At 40.6% G+C, this 23046-nt stretch overlaps 1 protein-coding gene across 1 annotated transcript; it reads left to right on the forward strand.

The window, feature by feature from the left end:
• Positions 1–21486: 21486 nt before the first annotated feature.
• Positions 21487–22938, forward strand: LOC306860609 (amphoterin-induced protein 3-like; the record flags this gene model as incomplete). Its single annotated transcript, XM_079402387.1, has 1 exon — positions 21487–22938. One exon carries the CDS (start codon positions 21487–21489, stop codon positions 22936–22938), a length of 1452 nt encoding a protein of 483 aa, XP_079258513.1.
• Positions 22939–23046: the final 108 nt, after the last annotated feature.

Raw genomic sequence — 23046 nt, forward strand, 5'->3', positions numbered from 1 at the left:
TAATTGAAAGGCAAATGCCATAATACTTTATTTATTCAGCAAACACACAAGTCTTTGAATATCTAATAAACATTTAAAGCAACAAACTTTGCAAACTGGCGAAATATAGCCTGCATAAAACAGGAACTTAGGATATATACTAAATTTGATATAGTTTTTGTTTTCAAATCAAAGTTTGCAATATTGTGATTCATCTAAGAACTGGTTTGGTTTATGGTTCTCTGTGAAGATGAAATGGGAAAAACACTGCAAATGCTTCTGAAAAACTGTGTGGTCACTGTTTCGCCCTATTACTGAAGACATAATTTAAGCAAACCTGACTCTGGTCCTCAAACACATCTAATGTTGCACTGTAAACATTTTCTAATGTCACAATCTCACATCGAAGGACACAAATTCCAAGACAACTTCTCCTTACAGCCTGTAAAACCTATCATTATTTCTTAACTCCATTATGCACATCACTACAATAGTAAGTGATGATTATACAGGAAATTTATGCAACGAGAACACACTGTCTCACAAGACCGAAGAGGTTATTCTAATGATTACCCCGAGGGCCCCTGCACACATTCATTTTACTGTCCCACCACAAAGAGAGAAAAAGATCTCTTCTACTTTATCTGATCCCTGACCTCACAATCTATTTCTTAAGAGATAAGAGAAACTAGGCCAGCCAGAGGAAAGAGAAAATAAACTCATCATAAACTGAATCGCAGACTTTATTGAGATGCTTTGTTTTGATAGTGTATTGTATGTGTGGTGTTTTGGAAGGATAGTTATTTCAAAAATGAAAATTCTGTCATCATTTGCTCACCCTCATGCTATTCCAAACCAGTATGACTTTCATTATTCTGCATAACAATAAAGAAGATATTTTGAAGAATGTTTCAACATACAATGAATGTCACTGGGGTCCAAAACAGCATAATACATCACTGACTTTCATCACATAGTGAAAAAAATACACCAAGATATTTTTCAAATAAAATATTATTTCTAAATTTGAAAGGTTTAGAACAACATGAGGGTGATTAATGATGACAGAATTTTCAGAATTTGCTTTTAAATAGTATGAATGCAAATTACATTTGCCAAAAAAACAACATAATCTATGCCAAACCCAGGTAGCGGCAATAATAATGGTTAATACCGTTTCAGAGCTGAAAGTTGCTACACCACTGCAGATTTCTAAGATGTTGAACTCTGCCCAATTTTCTTAAATCGCCAGCGGTCTCTGTCACTCTTGTCACTTAAATCTCCAACTCTCACTGAAAATGAATGACACTGCATTGTCGCTCCAAATCGCTGTCAGTGTGAACGTCCCTTCACTGTGACCTTGAGCACAGCATGTTCCCACAGGTTCCATCAGGAAGACAGACCCTGTATACTGTATAACATATTTCAACCTCATCACTTCACCAGCATCCGAGGTAAAGCACATATTAAGGGTTTGAATCTATATTGAAATGCACACACACCCAGAAGGACTGAATAAAAGCATAAATAAAATGTTACAGGTCTGTGCAGCCATTTCTGTGAAACTTCTAAAAACTTGCAGAAAAGCACACTCCACAGTCTGTCAATGTCCAGGATTGCATGCAAATGGCCATTTCACTTCCTCTGCTTTCTTTTCTGGCTTTTCACAAAGAGCTCAAGGTGACACGTCTATTTAAACACTGCCATTTTGAAATATTCTGGAGTGGCTATAGCTGGACATTGAGCTGAAGTATTTTCAATTAAAATGAACTCTAACAGTCTGTAACACATAAAATAAACCCTTCACAGGTTTAGATGAACGCCATAAATAACAGGGGTGTGTCATTCAGAACTGAATTGAAATGAAGAAGGCTTTGAAATTCCTGCCTTTGAATTGAGGTAGCAAACAAGATGCAGGCCTGTATTGAAATAGAACAGAATTAAAAGAATTCCAAATAAAATACATGTACAAATGTATGGAGTCAGTAAGTTTTTTTTAAAAGAAATTATTACTTTGATTCAGTTACTTTTTACACTTTATTCAGTTACTTTCATACTTTCGTTCAAGCATTATATATTGATCAAAAGTGACCGTAAAGACATTTATAATATAACAAAATATTTCCTTTTCAAACAAATGCTGTTCTTTAGAAATTTCTATTCATCAAAGAATCATGTCACGGTTTCCACTAAAATGTTAAGCAGCACAACAGTTTACAACATTGATAATAATAAGGAATGTTTCTTAAGCAAAGTAATGATGCTGAAAATTCAGCTTTACCATCAAATTAATTAATTACATTATAATATTTATTTAAAAAAAAAGAAAGCTGTACTTTTAAATTGTAATACTATTTGACAACATTACAGTTTTACTGTATTTTTCAGTAAACAAATGCAGCCCTCAATTCACTTTATAAATTATGAGGGAACTGATTTTTAAAGGTCAATACAGTAGCTGTTCTGTACTATAAATATCAATACTAAAGTGGTGTATGGGTTTCATAGCGCAGCGCTTTCCGCGTCCAGAGTGAAAGCCGCTTCTCTAGGCACACATGCTATACGCGGGGAAAAAGCCAAGCTCAGATTTTAAAATAGCGCGTATGCAATCGATTACATAGGCCTACACCTTTATTTTACAAGGGAGTGATGGCCTGCGGTTTAAAAACTCCTGCGGTATGCACGGACATAGCTACGGTTGCCGCAGTGACATCTAGTTTTAAACGAACAGACTAGTGCAGTGACGCCCAACAAGCAACCACATGAACATCTTAAACCATGCCCATGACGATCCCACGCCCCTCGTAGAGCGCCCAAGCACCCATGCGGGCATTAGTCATAACAGGCATGTCTTAGACTTAGCTTTCTACAATCCAATGCGAAAAACGCCATTCAAGTAGTGGCTTCACATGGGCATAAAAAGCTGGTCACAGAGTCAGAGATTTGACAGGGCAGGCCGCTTGAACAGAAGTGCACTCCTGTTCGGTGTATACAGAGATAGCACACGTACGTCTGCAAGTCAAGATGTCTGTTAAAGATCACTTGATCTGGAAAGCATCTGCTGTGTACAAACATCTGACAGACGCCTTTAAGATGTCAGTTTTACATAAACATCTAAAAGACATCTAATAAATGTCCACTTGTCATCTGATAGGAAATGTCCTATAGGCGTATTGCAGATGAGCAAATACTGTAAAACATCTTGAAGATGTAAACACAGACATCAACTAGACATCTCCGTGAAGAATGGATGAATGAGGTATTCACATAACACTTTCATTGTTTATCGCTTGTTCACCCAAAGTGCTTTACAATCATATGAGGGGATTTCTCCTCAACCACCACCAGTGTGCAGCACCCACTTGGATGATGCGAAAGCAGTCACAGTACAACGGCGCCAGTGCCCTTGCCACACACCAGCTACAGGTGGAGAGGAGAGAGGGAGGAGTGATGTAGCCTACGCGGGCCATCGGGGTACGCTGCGTTCAGATGCAACACCACCCAAATCAAAATTTGATGCACAAGGGATACACCGACAGCACATAAAGATCCCCAATGCAGTTCTCTGATGCCAGTTGTTACAACCCTGGCTCAAGGGAAGCAACATCAAGGACACAAAACAAGTTTACCGAATAAAATAAGATTTATTAAATAACAAAAAGAAGAGAGAAGAGGGACTGTGACGAAAACAAGCCCAGCTCCTGCCAAACTGGCTGCAAAATCAGAGAGAGAGAGTGAACAAGTCCTGGAGTTTAAAAGGGCTCCTTTCAGGTGACATCAATTAGCCTGTTGATTGCAGATGAGCTACTGAGTAACTGCAACAAAACACAAGTTAGAACACTCCCACATAACACTCCCACCCTTAAAATGTTGCTATAGAACAACTAATGCCACACTATCATTCGATAACTTACACGGTCACTTACGTCCTTGATAAGGCATCTGCCAACACATTATCCTTTCCACGAATGTGACAAAATTTAAGATCATAACCTTGCAAAAACAAACTCCATCGCATTAAGCGCTGGTTAGAATTTCTCATAGTGTGGAGAAAAGTAAGAGGACTATGATCAGTGTACACAATAAGTTCAACGCAGGATGAGACATAAACATCAAAATGTTTCAAAGCAAGAATAAGAGCCAAAGCTTCTTTTTCAATTGTAGAATAATGCTTCTGATGGATATCGAATTTCTTTGAGAAATAACACACAGGATGCTCAAGTCCTATTGCATCTTCTTGGAGCAGAACAGCACCCACACCAAAGTCACTAGCATCCACAGCTAGCTTGAAAGGCCGACTAAAATCAGGAGCAACAAGAATAGGAGAATTACTCAACAAGGCCTTCAGATTATCGAAGGCAACCTGACACAACCCAGTCCAAACAAAAAGAATCTTAGGACTAAGAAGATTTGTCAAAGGTGCAGCAACAGTAGCAAAATTTCTACAAAAACTCCTATAATATCCTGCCATACCTAAAAACCGCTTTAATTCTCTCCGTGAAGATGGCACTGGAAAGTTCACGATGGCCTCTACTTTTGCTCCTATTGGAGACACATGTCCATGGCCAACAACTTTTCCCAAATAAGTTACGGTGGCTTTTCCAAACTCGCACTTGGAAAGGTTCAAAGTCAAGTTTGCAGCCTTTAACCGCTTGAACACATCCTCAAGCTGGGCCAAGTGTTGAGGCCAGGAAAAACTATAAATAACCAAATCATCCAGATAAGCCTCACAACCTGCTACTCCTTCCAGCACCTTATTTACCAAACGCTGGAAAGTAGCAGGTGCATTTCTCATTCCAAAGGCCATAACCTTATACTGGCCAAAGTGATCTGGCGTCACAAAGGCAGAGATCTCACGGGCTCGCTGGCTAAGCGGAACCTGCCAGTAGCCTTTCAAAAGATCCAGCTTTGTAACAAAAGATGCAGAACCAACTTGATCAATGCAATCATCTAATCGTGGAAGAGGATAGGAGTCAGGCTTAGTGACAGCATTTACCTTGCGAAAATCTGTACAAAAACGAAGAGAACCATCATGCTTCTCAACCAGTAAGCATGGTGAACTCCAAGGACTAGAAGATGGTTCAGCTATGCCATGTTTTAACATATACTGTACCTCTTTGTGCAAAAGCTGGCGTTTCACAGGATTTACCCTATATGGGTGTTGTTTAATAGGGTTAGCTTGACCTATATCAATGTCATGCTCTAAGACATTAGTACAAGTTGGAACATCAGAAAACAGGGCCAAATGATGAGATATCAACTGAATAATATCAGTACGTTCGGAAGGATTTACATAAGACAGATAAGAATCCAAATCTGCCAAAATGTTAGAATTTGACAGTCTACCCTGAGTAACCCCAGAAACGGCAACACTCCCTACTGTCTCAGTAGATGGAACATTCAGCACAGCAAAAGCCTTAACCTCTGCACATGCCGTTTGATTACGGCTAATGTAAGGCTTAAGTAAGTTAACATGGCACATGCGGGTTTTCCTTTTACGATCTGGAGTTTTAACTACGTAATTACATTCACCAACCTTCCGTTCAATGATGTATGGCCCACTATACTGAGCCTGTAACACAGAACCAGGTAGTGGTAAAAGCACAAGCACTTGGTCTCCTGAAGAAAATACACGATGCCTAGCCTTTCGATCATACCATGTCTTCATCTTCCCCTGAACTGCTTTTAAATTCTCTTTGGCCAGTTCACAGGCCCTACCAAGTTTAAACCGAAAATTAGACACATAGTCCAAGAGGTTAGTGGGAGTCGAAGATTCAAAAGCTAACCACTTTTCCTTTACTAACTTCAAAGGCCCCCTCAAAGTATGGCCAAACACAAGCTCAGCTGGACTGAAACCAAGGGATTCCTGAACCACCTCTCTAACTGCAAAGAGGAGTAGTGGCACACCATCATCCCAATCTCTCTCAAACTCTTTGCAGTAGGTCTTCAACATAGTTTTGAGGGTCTGATGGAATCGCTCAAGTGCACCCTGTGACTCTGGATGGTATGCAGATGAGGTGCTATGCTGAATAGACAATTGTTTCAACACCTGGGAGAAAAGACGAGACATGAAATTAGACCCTTGATCCGACTGAACAACTCTAGGTAACCCAAACATTGTGAAGAATTTAACAAGGGCTCTAGAAATAGCAGGAGCCGTGATCTTACGCAAAGGGACAGCTTCAGGGAATCTGGTTGCTGCACACATAATTGTGAGAAGATATTGATTACCTGACTTGGTACGTGGGAGAGGTCCAACACAATCAATCAAAATCTGTTCAAACGCCTCTCCAATGGCAGGAATAGGATGCAATGGAGCTACTGGAATAGACTGGTTGGGTTTACCTATAATCTGACAAACATGACATGATCTACAATACTGAGCCACATCTGACCTTACTCCAGGCCAGAAAAAGTGCCTTAACACACGATCCAAAGTTTTCCTAATACCCAAGTGGCCAGATAGACAATGATCATGAGCAAGATACAGAATATCAGATCGATAAACTTCTGGTACAACCACTTGAAACAAACTACTCCAATCATCTTGACTTGACATTTTTGAATCTGTCCACTTTCTCATCAAAACCCCATCACTAATAAAATAACCAGAAGTTACATTTGGTAATGTTTCATCTGGTACCACATCTTCAAACATAGGTGACAAGGTAGGATCTTGCTTTTGCTCCAGTATTAATTGTTCTCGAGATGGAACCATTTTTCCAAAATCTATGAAGTTCACATCACCTTGGGCCATAAAAGTATCATAAAGAGGAATCTCTGATTGTTTTGTAGGAGACTTGCCTCCAACATTCCTCTTAGCTGACATGGCACGCGTTGTAACACAAACAGGGAATGTGTCTGGATATGCCAATTCAAACTCATCTGGACTATCGATCTTACAGGGGGTGGAAGTTACTTCAGGAACAACTTGCACTCTACCACCAGCCAAATCGTTCCCCAGAATAAGAGACACCCCATCTATTGGTATATGGGAGCAAAGAGCAACCACAACATTACCAGAGACTAAATCAGACTGTAGATGAATGTTGTGTAAAGGCATAGACAAAAATCCTCCACCAAAACCTCTGACAATCACCTCCGAACCTTGAGCTGAATTTTCCTTAAAAGGTAAAACATCCTGGAGAATCACAGTTTGGAAAGCTCCAGTATCTCTCCAAATCTTAATAGCTTGCCTATGTTCAGGGTCAGAAGACAAACACACAAAACCATCCATCAAAAATGATGATGAGCCAGCCAACTCACCATTCTTGCATTCCACTTTCTCAGATGGAACATTTGCAAGTGAAGATGAAGGTAGACTTAACACTGGAGAACTTACAAATGCTACAGTCTTTGTTGATTTCTGCTTCTTACTTAGAACAGGACAGTCTCGAATAAGATGACCTGGTTTTTTACAATAAAAACAGACCCTTTCTGAAGTTGAACTATCACCAACCAACTTCTTAGCAGGAGATGAAACAGGAAACTTTCCAAATCGGAACCTATTGTTCTGGCCCCTACTCGGAGACTCTACCTGTTTATCACCAAAGTTTACCTTATGAGTTAAGACAAACTCATCTGCCAAGATAGCAGCTTGTTCTAACGTTACTGCCTTCTGCTCATTCAAATAAACAGACACCACTTCAGGCAGACAGTTCTTAAATTCTTCAAGTAAAATAAGTTGTCTAAGTTGCTCCCTACTTTCCACCCTCTGAGATGTACACCACCGATCAAACAGACTCTCCTTCTGCTTTGCAAACTCAACATAAGTATGATGAGCAAGTTTAACACAACTTCTAAAGCGCTGGCGGTAAGCTTCAGGAACTAACTCATATGCCTTCAGTATAGCTGCTTTAACCTCATCATAATCAGTGCTCCTCTCGAGGCTCAAAGCGGAGTAAGCCTCCTGAGCTTTACCGATCAAAACACTTTGCAAAAGCAAAGTCCACACATTTTTGGGCCACTTAGATGTGGTGGCCACACGTTCAAAGTGAGAAAAATATATCTCAACATCTTTCTCAGAAAAGGGAGGCACTAGTTTAATATGTCTACCAACATCAAACAAAGGAGCCTCACCTCCAGAAGTTGATCTTTCAGATGCGGTCCTTAACTCAAACTCCTTCAGAAACCGTTCATGTTCAAGATACATTTGTTTCTCTTTAAATTGCCTTTCCCTCTCGCTAGCCTCCAGCCGTTTCTCCTGTAAAGCTAGCTCCTTCAGCTTCAATTGGATTGCAGCTTCAGACAAAGGAGCAACCATGGGTTGTAAGGAAACTGGCCTAACTGCCAAAATGCCATTATCCATCAACACATTTCTAATGATGTCTTTCACACTATCCTTTAAACGCTTTTCACTACTGGTAAGGACAATTTCATAATGAGAAGCTAGTTGCAAGAGTTGATCCTTTGTAAAAAACTCAAGCAACTCATCAGAAGGTTCCTTCAGGAAATCCTCTAAAGAAGCCATTACTAAACTCAACTCCAACTTAAACTAAAGTGCTAACAACATAAGCACAAAACACAAATGGAATCTTTTCCACTACTTCCTGCACAAATGTACAGCTAACACCATAGGTCCACAGTAGTTCAAAACTACAAAAATAACATGAAGCAGCAAATTTACTCACACAATAGCTTTAAAGCTTTAAACCCAAAAGTAGAATTAAAGAACCCAGTAAACTACAAAAAGTTACTCATCCCAAACAAGCAACTGCTCTCTAATGCCACTAATCACAAATATTATACTGGGAACTAATCTACACTCAAGTCCACAAAGGAACTTCACACAAAAGCTGCTAGCACACTAAAGTTAGGATCATGGACCAAACAAACACAAGTAGCAGAACTTTTAACTCACCTAACTTAAATGCTCTCCTCTTATTCCCTCCCAAAAAAAGTGAGCATGGTTGTTAAGCCTAACATAATACATGAGAAACACCCGGTTACCTGCCTAACATTTCCTCATCCCTATCTATCTTCTGAGGTGTACCGGGCACGAGGCGACTTTAAAAGCACAAAAACAACAACTGTAGACCATACAAATCAATGATCAACAGTTGTGAATTGCTTACCCCCGACAGAGAACAAGTCTCCACCCAGAATAACCTCGAAAATAAAAAAGGCAAAATAACAAAAAAGTGAACCGAAGGAAGGATTGAATATTCAACCCAGCTGGAACACTCACCCTATCTAACCGGGAAAACTCATGCATAACCACAAAAAAATACTCCAACAACCATACTCACCAAAACAAATCAATCAAAAAAGGGAACAAATGGAAAAAACACAGTCCCAAAGTATCAACAAAAAAAAAAAAGAAACGGACGAGCCCCCATTATGTTACAACCCTGGCTCAAGGGAAGCAACATCAAGGACACAAAACAAGTTTACCGAATAAAATAAGATTTATTAAATAACAAAAAGAAGAGAGAAGAGGGACTGTGACGAAAACAAGCCCAGCTCCTGCCAAACTGGCTGCAAAATCAGAGAGAGAGAGTGAACAAGTCCTGGAGTTTAAAAGGGCTCCTTTCAGGTGACATCAATTAGCCTGTTGATTGCAGATGAGCTACTGAGTAACTGCAACAAAACACAAGTTAGAACACTCCCACATAACACAGTGCCAACCACCGGGCAGCATCCTTAGACTCAAGGATTTTAAAAGCTCAAACAAAAGTTCACACATAGCCTGTAGACCTAAGCCCTAAGTACTTTGGCCGTCCGTGTTCGAAGCACCTTCCGTGCGACATACAGTGCCTTGCGAAAGTATTCATACCCCTTCATTTTTTTCATGTTTTATGTTGCTGCCTTATGTTAAACTGCTTTAAATGACTTTTTTTCCACATCAATCTATATTCATACACATACAATTTTTGCATCTGCACTGACAAGGCGTGTACCACAGCACATGTGCCTTGAGCACTTGGAAACAAAGTCAACTAGAAAATGTGTATGCGCTGAACACGTCTTTCTGCACTTATGGTCAACGGAGTACCTTGAAATGTGTACGTTCTAATGTGCGCGAGACGGAGCAGAACATGGAAGTTTGAGGATGGTCCGCACACTGCCTGTATGACGTGATTGCCCTCATCAGGAGGGTCCCCGTGCAGCCCAACTTTTGTGACTGTACGGACAGCACGCGTACAACAGTATTTGTGCGTGCGACTTGACCACTTGCACAATACACACACACCGAATGCTTCTTCCCATGCACCCCACCAAAGGAGTATGCTTCGGAAAGCTCACGCTCACGACCATGCGTGAGACAGCAGAGCATAAAAAATGAAGAATACCCGGTCCTCTAAGGAACCGTAAGGCAAGCAGGTGCGTGCTTTGGCACAGCAGCCTCAATGCAATGCCCTCATGACAAGACAAACCACTGTTCAAAAAACTTCCATTGTGGAATGGGAATGACCTTCCTTCAGAAAATCAGTATCCCCTCAATCGGGCACTGACACGGCAATAATGAGCCTTGCCCGCACCAAGCTTTAAATATGCGCTACTTCAATGCAACAAGCAGGCTTTCTTGTCAGATCAAACAGATCTATCAGATTTTCCCTCTCAACAGGTAGGCCCTAGAAACCACATTTCAAGGCATCCACCCCAAGTGGGGCTTTCCTGTCCATAATCAAGAAAACAGCGGGCAGCGTGCATTTTGTGCAGATGGAAAAAGATCAACACCGGTTCCGCGGAACTTGATCCCAGGTCTGCGCCATTAGTGCACACATCACTCCACAGGGGAACGCAGGTCTGCCCCATATCCAGAGCGTCCATGCCAATTGAAGCAGGGGAAGAGAACAAACACTCCCTTGTCAATTATGTACGACAACACATGTCGTATTTCTCATTCTTACTAACACGTTTGCCCTGCTGGACCAAGTGTCTCAGCACCAGGAGAACTACTCCAAAATGTTTATTTGACGCTCTTACAGCGCTGTCGACCACTCTCCTCTTACAGAGTTCCTCGTCCATGTCGCAAGTGACGCATTTTTTGTCACTACTACACATGGTGTAACCCTGCCCTCTGTCAACAGATTGGGGTTTCCCAGGGGATCAGTGCCTGAACGCACATCGGCACTATCGACACATGTCTGTTTTAAATGTTGCACGGTATGGGCTACAGCGCTCAGCGCCAGAACCCACGTATAAAGAGAAGACCAAACCGTATTACTGCTATCGAAGCCATGAGGCCCAGCAGTCTCAATTCTCTAAGAAATAATACGCTCGCCTCCTTAGCCGAAACTGAGCCAGACAGCTGCGATAATCCTCTGCCCCTGTTGTGCTTTTAGTCTGTCCGCCGACTCAGATTTAACATCCACTGACTCTGGGCCAGCGAGCTCCTTTTTGAGATTCATCAGGAATCCCAGAGCTCGTAAATGGAAAACAAGTGGACGTGCTTTGCTCAGATGGCAAAGCAGAGCCGCACTGCTTCTGCACTTCTTGCAGATATGTGTGGCGCTAAGGACCCAAAAAATTGTAGGCACCCTCGACGGAGACCTCAGAACATTTCTGTGCCATATTCAGTTCAATTCAATTCAGGTTTATTTGTATAGTGCCTTTCACGATACAAATCATTGTAAAGCAGCTTTACAGAAAATGATATGCATCAAGCAAATCCACTGATGTAAGCCAGTCCTGAGGATGCAGAGGGTATGACAGGTGACATATTATAAGCATTTTGAATTTATAATAGATTAAATGCTCGTTCAACAGTCGTGAATCTAAGCTAGGGTGGAAACACCGCTCTTCTTTAGGAGGAGGAAGTGAGGGCTGCAAAACCCTCTTCCTCCATCTTCCCCTGTGGCACCACCTGAATTGCCACCTTGCTGAGGAGAGTATGGATTTCCTCCCTCAGCACAGGGGAAGCCATCTCAGACACCACTGTTGCAATTACTCCGCCGAAACCTGGGAGGGCGTCCGAAAGAAAGCGCAGCTGACAGGCCCATCGGAATCGTGCGTAGAACCCACAGTGTTACTGCGCATGTGTGCCACTGCTTCAGGTTGACAGGGAAGATACCGGTGTGGTGACAAATCACCTAAGGAACTCCCATGCCCCTTTTTTATTTGCAAACATTGCTGAATATTGCATATCACTGTATTTACCTCCTCTGTCAGCACATGGCCCGATCGTGAAGTAAATCATTCCAATATATTTCGATTGTTTTGACAAATCAACACGTAAGACCTTGAATTATGAACACACATTGTTTTATTGACATCATCCTCAAAACCGAACCCGCAATCTTGCAGGGTCTATACACAATTCGGATATATCGTCAGGCAGGTTCTTCTCACTGCTTCTACAGGAGTCAAACATAACCCGCGATCACTCTGTATCGGAGAAGGTTCAAGCCACTCCACTGACAAACTTTGCTGCCACTCTCCAATACAAACCCATGCAAGGACCCTTCATCACTTCCCTTCCATCCACCACCTTGGTGAGCGGGGAGGAGAGCCGCGAACTGCCCTGCTTGAAAAAATATAATCAGAGAATTCCTCGTCCGCATCTACCGAGACAGATAAAGTTCTGCTCAGACTCTGTGGTGGCCAGATGAACCTGGTCATGAATACTACACCACCTTCCCCACAATCGCCCTAATACTCCATGGGCCATTTGTTAGCTGTGCTAAACTCAAGCTAAAAACTTCTCTTTTATGCCTTTTCTCTTCAACAAGAGTCACCACCATGGGTTTTCTTGTGATTGTGGCGTGACGGTGTTCCAACAGCGTGGTGAAGAGCAGAAGAACAAAGGGAATTTAGCCCCGCCCATGTCGTCATGCATCATTGGCCTTTCAGACATGATTAGAGGTGTCTTCAGCAGATGGCGCATAGTCATGTGTTGTACCGAGTGAACCGACTGAATGGGAACGGACTTTGCGAGTTATGATTCGAAACAATCGACAGAAAGTAAGTGATACACTACATGCTAGCTAAAATTTTGTGGGAGAAATTGTGAGCTTTTGTACCCTTTAAGTGGAGTCAGAAAAAAATAAATTACTAGTCTCGAGCCATTTAGTTCAAAGGAGATACAAAAGTTGCAGAGGAGGGGTGTGTTGATGTGAAACATTTCAGGAACACTTTTATTATTATTTTCACATATTTTTATGTATGTTTTAATTTATTTTGGCGAAAGGTGTCTTTATTCTTTGTAAATGTTTTGGAAAAGTTGATAAGCAAGTTATACGAACGTGATATATGCAATATTGATAAATACAGCCTATGATACATATCATTAATTTATTTACAGAGATCATTTAGCGAAAATCAAGTCTGTAGTGAGCATTTTGCAAACACATGCATTAAATTGGTAAATATAAAATAGTCACCAACAAGAAAATGTTGGTCTGCATGACCTGAAACACGTGTTATATGATATACTGATCTTTTTCAAGAAAATACATGAATGCTATTTTAAAGTATAAGAATACTGTGGCCCTTTCTTTTCTCTGCATGCTTATGAAAGTCACCGTTACCAGATAACTAACCTTTCGCCAAACAGTCTGTGTATGCATATAGGTGTGTTGGTGTGCAAGTGGGTGGTGTGAAACTCAAAGCATATTAATGTGAGCATGTTCTCTGGATAGCTATTAACAAGTCTATAATTAATGTTGTAAACTCAGTAGGGTTTAGGGACTGTGAAGGTGACCCAGGAGCTGCTAGCTAAGTGAGTGTACTGAGAGGCCATCCATCTCCTGTGACTGTAACATTTCTCTGTGATGAAAGAGCTCTTCACAAGAAGTCAGCCCTTTCTTACAAATCAAATTAGAATAGAATCACTACAGGCCATTATTAGCCATCTTCATAATTCCCTCTGGTTATGTATATGTGACCCTGGACCACAAAACCAGTCTTAAGTCGCTGGGGTTTATTTGTAGCAATAGCCAAAAATGGGTCAAAATTATCCATTTTTCTTTTATCAGTCGTGTTTATCAGATCAGACCTAGGCAGTCGTGGCCTAATGGATAGAGAGATGGACTTGTAACCTGAAGGTCGTGGATTCGAGTCTGAGGTCTTGTAGGGATTGTAGTTGGGGGAGTGAATAACCAACACTCTCTCCACCCTCAATACCACGACTGAGGTGAGACCCTTGAGCAAGGCACCAAACCCCCAACTGCTCCCCGGGCGCCACAGCACTGGCTGCCCACTGCTCTGGGTGTATGTTCACTACTATGTGTACACTTGGATGGGTTAAATGCAGAGCACAAATTCTGAGTATGGGTCATCATACTTGGCCACACACCACTTCCCTTTCCCTTTATGCCAAAAATCATTATCATATGTCAAGATATTTAGTACATTTCTTATCATAAATATATCAAAACCTCATTGTTGATAAGTAATATGCATTGCTAAGAACTTCATTTGGACAACTTTAAAGGTGATTTTCTCAGTATTTAGATATTTTTGCACCCTCAGATTAGATATTTTCAAATAGTTGTATCTTGGCCAAATATTGTCCTATCCTAACAAACCATACATCAATGGAAAGCTTATTTATTCAGCTTTCATATGATGTATAAATCTCAATTTCGAAAAATTGACACTTAAAACTGGTTTTGTGGTCCACGGTTACATATGAGAAGATTTGAGACTAACCTTCATAAGTAAATAGAGGGAAAGACCAAGGTGAATGTAATTGGAAATCCATGCACAATCATTTTCTCTTTTTATATTTGTACTTTGATTCAAACAAGGGGCTTTTTACTTAATGTACATTTATAATATATCTGATTGGAGCGTCACCTCAGATGTTTGACAGCACAGTGAGGGGCTGACATAACAGACTGTGAAGGACGAAGCCCCCCTTCACCCAACCTGCTCAATGAAAATTACATGACTGGATTAGGCAGTTCATTGCCCATCACTCGGACATGGATTGACATCCATGTAACAATGAAACTGTGAACTGATGGTGCTTTGAGGATTGATGGTGCTTTGCTAATTTACATTCAGTCAAGTTTTCCCTCATTCATTTCTTAAATCAATCGTTGCACAGGCTGCAGTTTCTAGATATAGCTTTCTGCTTTCTGTGAATCCGCCCCTTGAGCATCTCTGTTCATGGTTCCTGGGTTAAAGGGGCTTACCAGTTCTCAGTTTCTGTGGAGTTTGTGTTATTTAGCAGAATTGGTGTCAGGTCACATTGAATAGGGGGCGAAGAGGCAAGTCTCTTAAATCCAGAAACTACAGAGAGCTACAAAAGGCAGCACACACAACTCATTACACTGCTCATTAATTACCAGATGACAAAGCAGCCACTTGCATATCAGCCTATGGTGTAAATGGGAAAAAGTGCACATTAATTTTTCTAATGATTATGCAAATGATCGCCAAGCAGAAGAAGGTTATCACGTCCGCATGCAAGGCAGTAATTACCACCTCCGGGGATAAGCACGAGATGAAATCATTAAGCAGAAGAGTTTAGTGTGATGCAGCAATGCATTTAAAACATCACCTTAACAACCAAATAAAACTAAGTGGTCAAACTAAAAAGTTTGACATTTAGGAATTACAAGGAATTCACTGGTATATTGAAATAACCGTAGCATGTTAGCATATCACTATTTAGGTTATTTCATTCTTACTTTTAGTGGTTGGAACACGTTATAGTTTTATATATATATATATATATATATATATATATATATATATATTGTGTTTGTGTATGTGTATATATATATATATATATAATTGGGACATTTTTCCCAGTCATCTCAATGGCAAAAAAAATTGTCTTCATTTACCGGAGATAACCTTATATATTGCAACATTTACGTTCTTAAAGCAGGTTCCTGGTCGTACTGTGAACAATTTATCAGTACATGTTATATTAAGACATTTTTGTTCACGTGACCTTTAATCAAAGCATTGGCCATGATATGCATTAACCAATATACAAATACCTATTTAACCCGTTTTTGCATCCATTCTGGTATGAAAAACTCACCAATCAAATTGTAAAGGATAAAATCAAGTCCCACCCTATTTTTTAATCTCATTAAAATCTGAAATATGGTACAAATATAAAGTGGGTTGCAAACACCAGTTCACATAGCAAATAACATTCCTCCAGACAATAAACCGTCATTAAATGTATCACTTTTGAAACGACTGCTAATATTGTTGGCTACTATTTTTTTCCCTCACTGATAATTCACTTATAAAGGGATAGTTCACCCAAATATAAAAATTCTGTCATCCTTTATTCACCTTCATGCCATTCCAAACCTGCATGACTTTCTTTCTGCTGTGGAAAACAATAGAAGATATTCTGAAGAATGCTGGTATCCAAACAGTTTTGGTTATCATTGGCTTCCATTGTATGGACAAAAACACAGAGACATTTCTCAAAATATCTTCTTTTTTTGTTCCAAGTCACAGGTTTAGAACAAAATGAGTGAGTAAATTCTTCATTATTTTTAGAAGAACTATCCCTTTAAAGTGTCTACTAAAATGAACAAATATAATGTGACCCTCTAAAGAACTTCAGATGAAGGCAGTGGAAATTACATCTGAACACATGGTTACACAAACCGTGAACATAAAAGATGAAGGGCACAACCACGGTCTTTATTATTGTGAGCTTGTAAAATGGTTTTGCTGAAACATTAATCCCAAATTTACAATGCAGTCTGAGATAAAAGAGAACAGCCATGCAACAGGTGATTAAATTAATCGAGATTATAGCTGTACTGTGCACTGTGACTATAAAAGCGCTTCTTGTTATTGGATTTGATTAATCAAGCGAATAATAAAGTTAGCTGCCTCCCACTAAACAACCATTCTCCATTACAGAAATGGCCATTCTCTTAATAAACCTTTGAGAGAATGTGGCAGTTCAGAATCAAAACAGCTGGGGGTTGTGCAGTGCTGATCTAATGCGGAAAAGCATCTCCAAACCCCATGAAAACACACTGCAAGGAGCAGAAGACCGCCTTACCCAGTCGTGAACTCAAAAATATTAATTTATATAAAAATAGTACATACTACATCACCCAAAACATCCTGAAATCAAGATTAAATCAATATACCCGTTTCAATTTTAAACGCCTCCAAGATAAGCTTTCCTAAACCACGACTGTAAGGTTTCTTTTTGATACGCTTTTCATATGACGGCAAAATATTTAATATAAATGTATTTAATAGCCTATCGTTAAAACGTGTTTTCTTAATATCGAAATACAGATTATTACTATTGGTAGATCATCTCAGAAACATGCACAAACTGCAGTCAGCACATAACCATGCGTCTCGCGCATATGCAAAATAACACGACAAACTTTCCCTGATAACCTTCTCGTGCGTATTATTACCTTATTGTTTTGTCCTGCTCGAGCGAATCTCCCAAAGACAGTGAATAAGAGTGAGCTTCTTCAAACTTCAGTCAGATTATCACCACGACGCGCCTCTCGTGCCGGTGTAGTGCCGAATTCTGACCCCCGCCAGATTATTACCCCCCTAGTATTGGTAGGTTTAGGGTTAGGTGTGGGGGAGGGGTTAGGATTAGGGGTGGGGTTAGGATTAGGCAATCAAGTAGCGATTTCAACGAGGGGGGTAATAATTTGGCAGGGAGTCGAAAATAGGCACAACACCGGAGACAGTAGCGTTATGCCAGCGGTTAGTTTGGGTTTAGGACAGATGCTCCTCTCCATTGGCTCAGCATCACTTACTTCACCCTCCCCTGAGGCTGTGCATGCTGGATACATTCCCCACCTCCTAGTTACTTTGACAGACAACTACAAAGTGAACAACAAACAAGTATAGGTTTATTTTACAGCATTTTATGTAACTTCAAAGGCTTTTCAAGCTTGGTTTCGCAGAAGGAATTAGCCACTTTAAATAATCGTGTGTTATTATCTGCAATGACTTACTAAAATATCTTCATTAATATCTGATTTGTTGGTTCAGTGGACCTTAATAAAACACTAAAATTCATTCACGCTTTAGTGTCAGTTTGTGTGCTGTTTTACCACAATCTCTCTGTCCTCGTGAAACATAACAAGAGAAGAAACACGTGTGGCCATTAGAATGCGTGATGTAGAATTTCGAAATGAAGAACTGGTGATCCTGTTGCGATCCTCCCTCGAACCCTCCTGTGCCTAGCATGCTCCGACTATTATAACAAATGACACGAGTTATGGGGGGTGATGTGAGTGACAGCCTCAGTAACAAAGTGCATCGGTGCAAGCTGGCATTTTGTAACACTACTGCCCCCTTTTGGTATTCATTAATATTGTCACACCTTTTACTCCAGTGGGTAATTTTTAGGATAGGTTCATAGCCACAATAAAATTGATACAATTCATGGTGTGTGTGTGTGTGTGTGTGTGTGTGTGTGTGTGTGTGTGTGTGTGTGTGTATTTTCTGCATTCAAATTTCTTACAAATAATCATCCATGTATGGAACCACAAGTGAAGCGTGTCTTAATTAAGAGCAAAGCAGATAAATCAGTCATGGGTCTGTATCCTTGGAAATGGGTGGATAATGTAAACCTTCACATTATTTTCGAGTCATTAGGCAAGAACACAATACTCCTAGCTGTGCTGTGGCATAAAAGCAAGTTGTACTACGCTTTAAATGTGGGCTAATTATGCAACAGCACCCCATTTAGCCTGTAATGAGAAAAGTTAACGAGCAAAACACACATTGGGTTAATGAGTTAAAATGAAAGTTTGTATTTGTGAAACAGACAAAGCAGCATATAAAGAACAATAAACAGGTTGCTGAAGTATTTGATCCATCCACCTTTAAGAAAAGGACTGCAAATATTAATTCTAATTCATAAGCATTGTGTAAAAGACATTTCAAAAGAAGAAAGTGAATAGTCTCTGTTGCCCTGCTAATTGTTTACACAAGCTATGACAGGTCTTATTGTTACAATATATTGAATGCAATGAAAAGACCTTCAGTCACTCTGAAGAACAGCTGAGTCTTGTACACTAACAAAGACAGAGATCCACATGAACACACACACAGACTATTCAGTGTAACTAATTATGACTCTCCTCACTGCATCCTTGGTCAGCACAATCGATTGATCTCATTTGCACATTCTCCTGAGGAGGAATTACTGCCCGTTGTCTCTAATCGATCACCTCTGCAGACACTCTGTGTGAGTTCACTGCTGAAGACAGGAGGTCAGCAGGAGGAAATGAATGAGAGTCAAACGCCTCAACCACTGCACTGACAGGCCAACACAAACATCTTAAACACAAAGAAGAAACAAAGGGTGAGAAAAAAAGAAAAAGCAAGAAAGAAACAAAGAGAAGAAAAAAACGCCAGTGTCTAAAAAGCATTATTTTATAGCATATAGACTATTTAACATATAAGCAGACTCAAAAAAGAAAAATAGCCTATATATGTATGTATGTATATGTGTGTGTGTGTCTATTTATATATGTATGTAATAGGCTATGTATGTATGTATGTAACTCCAATGTACTTTTATTGTTTCCAAAATATAATAATATAAATTTTCAAAATTCTAAATAAACAGGATTTTGAATTATGTGAATAAACCAACGTACAAGACCAGCAATTACTAGTCTGTGTCCCATTCAACACAAAAACACTGAGCTGATATTAAAGTAATATTGCTATTACATATGCAAGGGCTTCCATCTACTGGTTGTTTATATGAATAACCTATTTGACTTCAACATCTACGTAATTCTAATATAGCTGTTAAATAATATAAATACGTTTATGAATTTTTTTTAATGTTTTTTAAACAAAATAGTTTTGAAAAAAATCACACGGTACAACACTGCAAATTAAGAGACCTCGACAGTACACTCCAAAAACAGAACTGACTTCGGCCTATGTCCTGCTAAAGCTCGCGTTTAAACAAATGTGATTGAGATTTGACACTAGAGATGTTTTCTTCTAAAACTGGGTAACGTTTTTCACAAACACTTGGATTTGAAAGGTCAGTGAAGCATCGATTTGAGCATTAATCAGAGAGTATATTAAATGGTTTGTCGTCACAGAAAATGTAAGGCTGCAACGGAATTCAGAGCTTCTCTCTTTGGGTTTATTTCCCACACATTCAGCATTTCATGAGCCCACATCCCGTGAGTGTGGAGTAGATCTACTGTGCAAAGCTGTCTCCAGCCATTTTCTGGAATACTGTAAGACATATCAGTGGGTATGGTCTTGTGTGTGGGAGTACTCTGCTTTTGTCAATGTGACTGCTGCCAGCTATCTATGCCATGTGTCAGTGTTTCTGAAGAGATGCCACCCTAACAGAATGACACTCTATAAAAACAAACATCCTAATTCCATTTCACACTTTTAGATTTGCCACACATGCTGTGACTGATTATCTTGCCATAACTCCAAGATCCATTATATTCCAAAACATTATGCTTGCATAGGCTCATTTTGTATCATCCAGTTTTGCTGAAAAGCCTGGACAAATGAACTGAAGGTGGATGTCATTAGGTAATTATATTAAAAATGAGAGCAATCAGAAGGTTTGTCTCCAGCTAAGTGATCCATTAGATGGACGAACAGACAGATAGATGTTCATCTAATCAAATTAACATGGAACTGTTGTAAAAGGATAGATATTAAAATCATTTAGATTAAATATAGATACTAGATGTACTAGATGATGATAGTGTGCCAAAGGCACCTGGAGAAGCACAAACAAACCAAAACCAATTCAGTGTGACAGCAGTCAGCTCCCTCAGGACCACCATGACCAAGACAACCGACAACAGCTGCCAAACACCGCCTGGCAGTGGAGATGAGGGGGAGTCAAAGCTGTGGTTTCTAAGCTGACTGGTACCTCACGCTATACAAAAAAATCTCTCATCCAAGTCCAAATGTTTTGATGATTTTCATGAAATGTGCGATGAGACAAACAAACACACAGCATCCTAAATCCTATCAGGAATAATCACAGCGTGAGAGGGAGAGACGTGAGGCGGTGCTTTGAATAGGAAGCAGAGGCAAGGATGGGAAGAGATTAGTGCTGCGCTCTGTGGGCTCATCACTCAATGAAAGGACACTCTGGAAACAACAAGGGTGCTCAGCCTCAGGAGAACCAGGAAAGGTTGCGAGTTTCGTTTTAGGGATATATTAAACTTACTGGAAAACGCTTTGGACTTTCTGAATGCTTTCAAATCAGGATAATCTGTTTGAACATCTTCTAACCACGGATTGTTACAGCAAAGCAAGAACAAAGGAACTGGATCTAAGAAGGTTCTGAGTGACTTTTCTGGTAGGCGTTCCTGTGTATGTTGTGCTAATAGAGTAGGTTAACCAATGTAAAATATTCATTTTAAATACATGTAGTAACTGCATACTGTTTTATTCTTAGTCCGTTCCCTGCCCCAGATACTGCCCATCTGCATAGTACACAGGAAATTAGATGGCCATCTGTGAAATATTGGAAGACACGACACATGTAAAACAACCTTTCTAGGATTTAAGAGCAGAAGGCTTCCTGTATCAACTGTGCTGGCGCTATTCCTGGTGTAATCCTTTTTATGTGCAACCAAAAGAATGACTTGTACATCTTGTGTGGTTTTGATCTCGCTCTTGGTTCGGCTCTCAGGGGCTATTTGTCCTCAAGTCTGCCTGTGTATATCTGACATACTGAACTGTGGCTCCTTGGGTCTGGATAGATTCCCCAACCCGCTTCCATTCACAACTTCTGTCCTGGACCTCAGTCATAACAGACTAACATGGCTGGCAGCTGGCAGCTTCTACGGGCTCCCAAGGCTGCACACTTTGCATATGTCCCATAACCGCATCTCCTTGCTCAGCCCGGGAGCTCTCCATAACATCAGCAGTCTTCGATACCTGGACCTCTCTTCCAACAAATTGCAGGTGATAGGGAAGCATCACTTCCAGGACTTGCCAGCCTTGGAGGTGCTGTTGCTGTACAACAATCGTCTTACCCGCGTAGAGAGCAACACCTTAATGGGGCTCCGCAGTCTCAGGAAGGTTTATTTCAGCCTCAACCATATCACAGATTTCCCGTTCTTCTCGATTCGTAAGCACAGCCACCCCAACCTGGTGACACTGGACCTCTCCTCAAACCGCCTGTTTCGTTTGCCTATGGATGACATTGCGGTGTTGCCCGCTGCAGTGCAAAAAGGCCTGTTCCTGCACAACAACAGTCTGGAGTGCGATTGCTCTATGTACCGCATGTTTTGGCACTGGGAGCAGAAGGGATATCCAAGTGTGAAAGACTACAAGGATGACTACAAGTGTCTGTTGTACGGAGAGCCTCAAATCTCAATTAATTTTCTGCGCTCTTCACACTTCTTTGAGAACTGTACGATTGGGAAGATGATATCCCTGATATCTCCGAAGGCTGATAAAGTTGTTTACGAGGGTGAACAAGTGAGACTGGACTGCACTGGGACACTAAACGGAGAAGACCTGTCTTACAGATGGATCATTCCTCATCGAGAAAACATCTCTCAGCTGATCCAGAACGGATCTCTACATCTCAATCAAGACGGTAGCTTGGATATTCTAGCTGCCCAGTCCATAGATTCGGGGGTCTACCAATGCACCGCTGTGGGTAATACGAGGATGTTCAATGAATCACGAGAAGTGAATTTAACAGTGGTAGCCCAACACGCCATGGATAAGCCGTTCAACACAGGCTACACCACTCTTCTGGGATGTGTGGTGACCCTTGTCGTCATATTGATGTATCTGTATTTAACCCCATGTTGTTGTAGTTGCTGCAAACCTCCTCCTTCCTCTCCGGCCATCTCAACCGTTGGGGAAGACCGCTGCACTCTAGCCTCTATCTTTGCAGCTCCTTCAACTGATCGACTCAAGAGCAAGACTCAGTCTGACAGGCATGTAATGTTCATTGAGCCACTCATAACAGGGAAAAACGGCCATCTGAAAGCTGCATTTGTTGTTGAACAGCCTACAATTGAATGGGACACAGAAAACCTCACCATAATTAGAGAAAGAAATGACTCCGAGTAGCAAATTTTTGACTTCAAAATCCTGCAGAATTGCTTAAGCCTGTTTGAACCATAGGGACAAGCATCACAAATTAATCTGTCATAATTCCCTAATAAACTATTTTGATCC

Source organism: Barbus barbus, assembly GCF_936440315.1.
Source record: "Barbus barbus genome assembly, chromosome: 41".
NCBI classification, from domain to species: domain Eukaryota; kingdom Metazoa; phylum Chordata; class Actinopteri; order Cypriniformes; family Cyprinidae; genus Barbus; species Barbus barbus.